General features: G+C 41.2%; 1 protein-coding gene across 3 annotated transcripts; it reads left to right on the top strand.

Moving 5' to 3' along the window:
* The first annotated feature begins 4,445 nt into the window (after positions 1-4,445).
* Positions 4,446-9,306, top strand: LOC124400965 (N-acylneuraminate cytidylyltransferase-like). Of its 3 annotated transcripts, none has more exons than XM_046872828.1 (9): positions 4,446-4,613; positions 4,715-5,114; positions 5,215-5,357; positions 5,733-5,888; positions 6,029-6,156; positions 6,901-6,995; positions 7,089-7,260; positions 7,969-8,134; positions 8,382-9,306. In XM_046872828.1, the coding sequence occupies exons 1-9, from the start codon at positions 4,586-4,588 to the stop codon at positions 8,579-8,581; spliced, it is 1,488 nt and encodes a 495-aa protein (XP_046728784.1). In that variant the 5' UTR covers positions 4,446-4,585; the 3' UTR covers positions 8,582-9,306. The 3 variants fall into 3 exon arrangements, with proteins under 3 accessions (XP_046728784.1, XP_046728785.1, XP_046728786.1); XM_046872829.1 differs by having other exon boundaries at positions 6,032-6,156; XM_046872830.1 differs by lacking the exon at positions 4,446-4,613 and having other exon boundaries at positions 4,643-5,114.
* The last annotated feature ends 217 nt before the right edge of the window (positions 9,307-9,523 follow it).

Consider the following 9,523-nt stretch of genomic DNA (forward strand, 5'->3'; position numbering starts at 1 on the left):
CATTTTTGGCCTTGTAGGTGAACATCGGCATTTTGAATCTGACATGTGCAGCTACTGGAAGCCAGTGTAGGAGCAGCAGTGGGGTGGTGTGGGAGAACTTGGGCAGATTGAACACTAGTCGTGCAGCTGCGTTTTAGATCATTTGCAGTGGATGAATAGTGTTCAGAGGAAGACCTGCCAGCAGAGAGCTGCAGTAGTCCAGTCTCGAAATCACAAGAGGCTGAACAAGCACCTGGGCAGCCTGTGCGGACAGAAATGATCAGATGTTGTAGAGAAGAAATCGACACGAACGAGCCACATTAGCAACATGTGAGGAGAAGGACAGTAGATTGTCCATAGTTACTCCAAGGTTATGAGCAGTGGCTGTAGGGGAGAGCAGAGAGTCATGAAGAGCTATTCTAAAATTTTTACCTGGAGTCACCTAGGATGACCAGCAGTTCTGCTTTACTGGGGTTGAGTTTTAAGGAGGGGACCAAGTACCAAGCCTTGTGGGTCACCAGTGGTGATTCTGCATGGGACAGTGTATCCCCTCCATGTTACCTGGTATGAGCAACCTTCCACGTAGGAAGAAAACCATTCCCATGCTGTTCCGCAGATACCGAGGCTCCTGAGGGTAGACAAGAGAGATCAGAGACAAGTAGATCAGCTTGGCTAATCGAGCAGCATGCAGTTTCTCAAACAGCCAAAAGGGACATCTCTGTGAAATGTGCTGCTTTGAAGCCAGACTGGTTTGGATCATGGAGATTGTTCTGTGAGAGATAGACGAACAGTTAATTAAAAACACTGTGTTCCAGAAATTTAGAAAGAAAGGCAAGAAGTGATACCGGTCTGTAGTTGTGTAATAGATGTCTGATCCAGAGCAGGTTTCTTCAAGATGGGAACACTCATAATACATTTTCTTTTGTAGGTTTGCTCAAGCTTTTAAATAATAATTAAAGAAAATGTTTGACTGTTTGAATATGTAACATGACTGAAAATACACTGATGTTTGGAGTGAGTACGAGTTTACTTTTCTCAAAAACTGTACAGTAAAATGACTTGAAATTGAATAGACCTAATAATTATAATAGACACAGACTTGTTTTTGTGAGAGTATAGGACGAACACACACACGAGAGCTGAGAGTCCCAAAAAAAAATAAAAAATAAATAAATTCACAGGATGTCTTTATTTGTTGTTTACAGGAGTGCTGAAGAAAAGAAGTGAAATTTTTGTATAGAACTGCGAATTAGTCCTTAACGCCGCGCCCGCTGGAGCTTCCGATGTAGCGCCGCCCCAAATGGGTGTTGTTCGCGGCCACGGCCCGTCCAAAGTGGGTGCTCGGTGCCCTCGGCACGTAGAGGTCTTTATACAGTCGTCGGAAGAGACTCGGCGTATTCGCGGCGGTAGCTCGCGCTGCTCTCCCCACTGTCGCTGCTTCCTGTCAAGAAACCGGGCACCAACCACCCCCGTGTGCTCCTTAGTGGATCCTTCTATATCCCTCCTTCTCCTTGATGAGCATGGGGAGGTAGCGTTCTCGTCATGAGCTTCCAGCCGTGCCTTGTTATGCCACTCCGCCCCGCTGCCATGTGCTCTGCAGCTTTCCACAACACGGGTGCTGATATGGCGCTGTCCATCCAGCACCCCCCTGGTTGTCGTGTTCGGAGCGCTTGCCTGGGACGTGATGCCGTATATATGGTGTGTATATATATATTTACATCACAAACATGAAATTGTATCATTTGTGTTTTGATAAAAAAATAGCAATACATACATTTTTTTAATGTCTTTTTATTTTATTTTTATAAGGGAAACGCCATTCTGAAGCGTCTTTATATTTTGACCACGCCCCCCACCCATACTGTATGTGCACGATTAGACATGCACCACACAGAAAAGTGCTGCTGGCTTGACCGTGGATTTTCAAGCTGCAGTTGGCTTGACAGCAGTAATGGTGACAACGTGGAAAGGAGGCGAAGGTGTGGCGATTCTGGAAGCGATCCGGAAATAGAAGAAGAAACAGTGAGAATTGAAGACGGAGGAAGCAGAGTAAATGAATTTTATTCCATTTTATTGTAATTTAATTTGATTCAATTTACTTCAATTCTTTACTTTTAGTTGCAGCTTTTTCTTTATCTTTGACTCTCGTTTCTTTTTCAACTTTCTTCAGGTCCTCGGCGTATGATATTCCTTTTTCTATTCTTACACTTTGTACTTTCATCATTTTCTGTCTCACCTGGCATTCTCCGTAATCTGCAACTCCTTGTTCGCATTTGCCAATTTCATGCTCCCCTCCACATCTCGCACAAATCTTTGCTTTCCTCCACAAACTGCCGCCACATGAACATATCTTTGACATTTATAACATCTTAACAGTGGTACAAATTGACAGACCGCAGAACTCTCATAGCCCAAGAAAATCCTTATAGGCAGCAACTGTGCACCTACATCATCTGGAGCAGTTCAGAATCAATACGTGTCTAATAACATGGCAAAAACATAAAAAATGTCAATAAAATACAATCTACTCACCAGAGATGCATACCCATAATGTGCACCGCTCCTCAGAGTTACCGCTCGTATTTACTGGTCTGGAAGTGGAGAACAAACCCTTTCCCGGGCTGAGACACGCTAGCTAGCTTCGGGGTTGGCCGACCTCCTCACGATGTCTAGGAACAAATATTAGAATTTAGGTTGTGAATGTAAGTCAGTGCTTCTAATAACGTTTAGGACAGCAGAGAAGACTTTGCTAGCCCTGACAGCCCTCCACTGCTTTTTTTGCTTTTTGAGTTTGTATCACTCAATTCTGAAATAGTGAGATTTATAAAGATAAAAAGTCACAGTAAACATTTTTTTTCTTATTTGGCGGAAACGGGCTTCCATACCAAACCTTCCCAGAATTATGCCAAAGCATCGGTGAGGACATTGGAATTAACAAGTTATGGGAGATGGTTTGAAGGATGAGTGGCAAAATACCAGCTCTAATTGATAAAGACAAATTAACAATTACAGATGTAGAAAAAGCAGAAGTATTAGCAGAAACATTAGTGTCAATAATATTTCTTAAGTAATGAGAAGATACAGGACACAATGTATTAGAGAAAATCCAATAATCTTAAAGAAAATGGGACATGGTGGTGAGGAAACAGAAACAGAGTTAACACTGTATAAACTAAAGAGAGTGTTATCAAGGTTAAGAAAAACTGTAATAAATTATGGGAAACAGGAAAACTGCCAAAAGAATGGAAACACAGAATAATAGTATCAATTGCTAAACCAGAAAAAGACCAATAAGCAATTATAGGCCTATAGCACTAACTTGTGTAAACTTATGTAGAGAATGGTAATGTCTATATTAATGTAACAAATTGAGAAAAAGTCCCAGTCCCAAAGTGGTGTCAGGAAAGACAGGAATACCATAGACTCTGCAATTAGTTTGGAAGCAGCGATAAGAAAAGCCCAAATTAATATAGAGGTATTTTATGGTGAGGGTGAGACCTGAGATGTTGTATGATTTCTACGTCACCTCGCTCATGACCTCGCTTCCGGTGACGTAGCTTCCTGTGTTTGACTGGTTTGCCGCGAGTTCCGTGTTTGTATTTGTTTGTGTTTTTCTTTTTTAATAATGCTAAATTGTTTTTTGTCTTCCTGACTTGTGCCTGTAGTCAGTTAACTCGACTACCACTAGCGCTTACTATATTCATTGCCTCTCACTTCATCATATCTGTGTATCTTAAACCTGTTCGTGATTATAAGCACTATGCCGGCCGGAGCTCCTTTAAGAAGGTTGCGCGTCTAACTGTGCACTTACGGTATATAAATAGACGTAAAGACGCTTCAGAACGGCGTTTCCGTTATAAAAAAAACCCTACAAAATACGACATAAATAGATATAAATTTTTATAATTGTATTATTTATATAATAATTATTTACATTGTCTCTGTCTATTACAGTCTTGAATTTCAAGTCATTTTACTGTGGAGTTTTTGAGAAAGTAAAGGGAAAATCACTCTAAACCTCAGTGCATTTTATATTATGTTCCACATTCACTCTAAAGACAGAGACACTCTAAATAATAATTATTTGAAAGAATAACCAAACCTATAAAGGAAAATGTTTTATAAGTGTTTGAAAATGAAACATGATTGAAAAAGCACTGAGATCTTTTTTGGGTTTTTTTTTATAACGGAAACGCCGGTCGGAAGCGTTTTTACATCTATTTTGACCACGCCCACCACCCATACCGCGAGTGCACGATTAGACCCGCAACACAAAGAAAAGTGCGGCTCTTTAACCGCAGTTATCCATTTGGAGTTGCTCTGACCCACGTTTATATGTAACCCGGAAGTGCTACAGTACTTCCTGTAATGTGTAAACACACATCAGCATTTTAAAAGTTTTCGCGTATTTCTCATTAATCCGTTTGTACTACTAATTAAATTGAATTATCATTATAAACTAAAGTAGGCCAAATTTACACTATCATTCACTAACAAAAGTTAAAATCAAACTTAATTTACCGCCATTACTGAATTATTTAGCTTCGGGTGTAGTTACATGTGATTGGTTGCTGACACGTTTGTCAATGCTGATTGGCTGCCATCAATGACAGGTCCCGCCTACCAAATAGCAGGTACTTCCTTTTTTTCTTCAGAGCCCACACTGAACATTTTAATTATAGAATAAAATTAATAAAAATTATAGTTAACCGGATTCACTGCATTTTCTTTAAAGGGTCTCCCCACGTGCTATACACCGAAATAACTGTGTGGGTGGGGGTGTGTGGGTGTGGGTGTGTATATGAGGAAGAGAGAGCGGAAATGGCCTTCTCGAAGAAGTGTGCAGATGGAGCTGGAGAAAAGTACAACAATCTCCCGAAGAAGCGTGCAGATAGAGCTGCAAAACAGAACAGCAATCTTTCGAAGAAGCGCATGCGTTTAGATAATGATGTTGATAATAGTGATGGTTGTGATGATGGTGGAGAAGATGGTGGTGGTGAGAAACACATCGCTGCAGTGATTTTGGCTCGCGGAGGCAGTAAAGGAATCCCTCTGAAGAACATCAAGCTCCTGGCTGGAGTTCCTCTCATCGCCTGGGTCTTACGAACTGCTCGGGACTCCCAGGTTTTCCACAGGTACCTTCACTCTGTCCTGTAGAATCTGTGTGTCTCGTTGTCTTTTCTCGCTGTCTTGTATGTTCAGTCCTGGAATTCTGTTTGTCCTCCATTTCCACAGTATCTGGGTGTCCACAGACCATGACGAAATTGAGCGAGTGGCAAAAAACTGGGGGGCTCAGGTACACAGACGGAGTCCAGAAGTCTCCAAAGACACCTCAACATCACTGGAGACACTACAGGAGTTTTCCAGAATGAACCCAGGCAAGATCATCACATCACACTCCTCTCCTGTGCTCTTCTGTACCAAATTCCACAGTCTCAGTGTCTGATCACACTAATAGCTGAATGATAACTAATCCCTACGGCTACTCCTCAAAATCATGGGAACTCTTCTGGGAAGAGTGGTCAGGTGTCCACATACATTTAGTGTCCTTTCTTAATAAAATGCATCCCCTGCATAAGTGTAATTCAGTGCTTAGCTCCAGGCTGGAGGACAGACTCTAAAGGGGGTGACTACTTATGCAGTTGTATTTCATTCTTTGTTTGTTAATTATTTAAAAGATCCATCTACACGTCATTCATGAGAAAACAGTGATGTGTTTGTGTTTAACGTGTGTGTGTGGTGGTGATCTGCAGAAGTGGATATTATCTGTAACATCCAGGCCACGTCACCGTGCCTTCACCCGCACCACCTGATAGAGGCTGTGGAGATGATGACCAAGCAAGGCTACAATTCGGTCTTCTCCGTGGTCCGACGACATCACTTCCGCTGGAAGGAGACAAAAAAAGGAGGTTCGTCCGTAATTATTCTGATAAAGATTCATAGGTGATTACAAATCAATTAAAGCAGGACGAGGACAATTCACACACAATCTGTTCACTGTCCTCGTTCATTTATTTGTAATCACCTCTGTTTTTCTTCTTTCCACAAGAAGCCACTGAACCTCTGAACCTGAATCCTTCATGCAGACCTCGTCGTCAGGACTGGGACGGAGAACTCTGTGAAAATGGATCCTTTTACTTCGCCACAAAAGATCTTATAAATAAAGGACTGCTGCAGGTGGTTCACGGCTATAAATGCTGCACTATTGGGTTGTGATTTTAGGCATTTAAGTGAGAAATAGGAAACAGGAAAGACAGTTTTTTATTTGTTTATTATTCATCTGTAACCTGCAGTTTAGAAATGATGAATTAAAGAAGAGAAATAGAAATAATAGAGAAACAACCATTTAATTACAGTGCACAAGACGAATAATAACATGTCGTACAACAACACAAGCCGTTATGTTATAACTTTCTTTCGGCTTCTCCCGTTAGGGGTCGCCACAGCGGATCATCCACATGTTTGATTTGGCACATGTTTTTATGCTGGATGCCCTTCCTAACACAAACCTCCTCATTTATCCGGGCTTGGGAACGGCACTAAGAGTGGCTGGGGTTGGTTCCCTGACCGGGGATCGAACCCGGGCCGCAGCGGTGAGAGCGCCGCATCCTAACCACTAGACCACCAGGGAACCCGAGCCGTTATGTTATAAATCTTTATTATTCTTTATTTAACTCTGAACTCTGCCCTTTGGCCATTTTACTGTCTTAAAAGTAAAAAAAAGATGAAGAACCACTCGCACATCAGAGCCTCATGCCCATCAGAAGCTTGTTGTCTATTATTAATGTCCACTGATACAGATGAGAGTGTGTGACTTTATACACTGTCTATAATCTATCAGGATCTTCACATTTGTTCAGTTTTATGAAATCAGACCACACGTGTTCTATAACAATTCTTCCCCTTTGGTACATTATATAGGGAGGGAAGGTCGCCTACTTTGAGATGCCCCCAGAGAACAGTGTTGATATTGATGTGGACATCGACTGGCCTGTAGCAGAACAGAGGGTTCTCAGGTAAATGAGTTCTGTACCGGTTTCTCTTGGAACACCTTGAAAATCAACATCCTGTGTGCATGTGTGTATGTTTGTGTTTTGTTGTTTATGCAGTTTCGGTTACTTTGGTAAAGATAATCTGGGGAAGTTGCGCCTGCTCCTGTGTAATGTATCGGGCTGCCTGACTGATGGACAGGTCTATCTGTCTTCAACGGGAGAGGAGATGTTTTCTTTCAACACCAAAGACCTGGCCGCCATCCGCATGCTGAAGAATGAGAAGATACAGGTCAGTTCAAGCTGAGATTATTGTGTTCACTCAGAAACCACACCAAACCAAACATTCTTCATTTCTTTAAGGTTGGACTGCTGTCTTTTTTTTTAAGCAGTAAATGAAACGTACAGTAGATTCATGCGTCTTCATTTATCCTGCTTTCATCAAGTTTAATAGTGTCTCCTGTACATTCTAATTACACAAACCAAATATCAATATGATCACATTTAAACCTCTTTTATTAATAATTTAATCAATTTCCAAACTGAAACAGTAAATTAGTATTAATGCTGTACAGCAGATAGCAGTAAAACTCCATGCACTATTGAGCAAAACATGATGATGTATGAAAATGATCACTTCAAATCCCAATCTGAACAGAAAAGACCCACAAAAGCACAAGGAATTCTCTTAATTATGCTGAAGTTCAGAGGAGTTTTGGATGGAAGTATTTGAATGAGTCTCTATGAGGAACCATAGAGGAACCATGGAGAAACCATGCTAAAAAAAGTGTGCTTTTATTTGTGTTTAATAAATAATGAAAAGAAATGTAAGCACTTCTTCTTAAATCCAACTGTAATTAAGATCCAGTGACCTGCTGTGTAAAAAGTTAGGACATAAAGAACATTATTAAAAACTTGGACCAGGTGGATATTAAAGCCTGCTTCTTCTATTCAAATCTGACATGTTCGTGTCTGAAGTTCTTCTAAATCTTTTCCACAGGTGATCCTTATCTCATCCAGTGATGATCCGATCTCAGACGCGTTTGCAGAGAAGCTGTATGAGAAAACAGGTTGTAAAGTGACGCATCTGAAAGAAGATAAACAAGTGGAACTGGAGAGACTGCTGAAAGAGAAGAGGCTCAAGTGGAAGAACGTGGCCTTTATGGGTGAGCGTGCAGAACCTCTGGGCAATTCGAAAGTGAAAAGCATGTCTTGTGGTGTAGGTTTTAGGGGGTCTCTCCACCCTGTCGTACGCTTTCTCTAAATTCACAAACACACAATGCAGCTCGTTCTGACCTTCTCTATACTTCTCTTACTGTAAATCTCTAAGTGGTTATACTGAAGCAAATAATCATAAAACAAATATGATCCATCCAGAAATCCAGCTGTTTCATAGCTGTTCCCTCTCTGCAGGTAATGATTTGCCAGATGTGGACTGCCTGAACCTGGCCGGTCTCAGCGCAGTGCCTTTCGACGTCCCCATTGTGGTTCTCAATGCAGCTAAATACCAGTGCCAGAGTGCAGCAGGACACGGGGCCCTCAAGGAGTTTGTTGAACACCTTCTCCTGATGAATAAGGGGGCCATGTTTCAGGAGGAGAAGAAGAGAAATTAATTATTGTATTGTTTTATTTTGATTTGATTCTGTATTTTATTTTGTCATAAGGTCATCTATTTGTCTGATTAAGTACATGGCAATAACATAAGGATAATGAATATACAGTGGTAAAGATGTTATCAATGTTTAATCCTCTTATGCTTTGCATGGAGAGCAGGAAAAAAAAAAAAAACAGAAAAGATTTCATGAGCAGGTCAACGAGTTCGGATACGGTCAAATGGCTAGTGATCATCTCGGCATGCTTTGTGATTGGTTCATTCTTGATCACACACGATAGAGCGTGATTTCGCAGAGGAGAACGTTCTGGAAGCACGACTTCGGTGGGATGACGGACAAGTTTCGGATGCACTTCGTTGTCGCGAGGGACATGGTTGGACCATATGTCTTCTCACTTTTTGGATCCCTTTCTTTGCACAGATCTCGTGGACTTTCTCGGGAGTGGATACCATACTTTGTTGGATGTTTTCCAGGATTTTCGTGCCGTCACCATTTTGAAACAGTGACAGAGACACTACGTGCATGCATGTGCGGTAGGATAGTCGAGATGGCCATGCCTAAAGGACAGTGAGATGTATCAGCAGGCTACTGGTAATGTTAAAATGTTTTGGGGGTGATTTGAATGTGAACCTTTTTGTTTAAGAGATAAAAGAAAAAAAAACGACTGTGATATAGTGAGCTGTAAATTTATTTCAAATGGGTTTCAGATAAATGATTTAAACGGATTCATGACTCCATGCCTGTATTTGCTGCTATCCTAGTACGTAACACTGTTAAAGTTGATCTAGCCAAGCGATCTATTGATGTTGTCACATTGATGTTGCCACTGTACTTACTTTTATAAAGCAATCACTGCCACATCAGTATCAGGGCTCTTGATGACTATAGTTTGATGTTCCTTGGCAGCATATTGTGCATATAGACAGATGTACTATAATTTAA

This window comes from Silurus meridionalis, chromosome 18 (assembly GCF_014805685.1).
Source record: "Silurus meridionalis isolate SWU-2019-XX chromosome 18, ASM1480568v1, whole genome shotgun sequence".
NCBI classification, from domain to species: Eukaryota; Metazoa; Chordata; class Actinopteri; order Siluriformes; family Siluridae; genus Silurus; species Silurus meridionalis.

Excerpts from the sequence above, each read along its gene's own strand:
- LOC124400965 (XM_046872828.1), top strand. The coding sequence starts at position 4,586 with ATGACAGGTCCCGCCTACCAAATAGCAG. Across the intron at positions 6,996-7,088 it reads GCAGAACAGAGGGTTCTCAG|TTTCGGTTACTTTGGTAAAG; the intron begins GTAAATGAGTTC and ends TTGTTTATGCAG. Across the intron at positions 7,261-7,968 it reads TGAAGAATGAGAAGATACAG|GTGATCCTTATCTCATCCAG; the intron begins GTCAGTTCAAGC and ends TCTTTTCCACAG.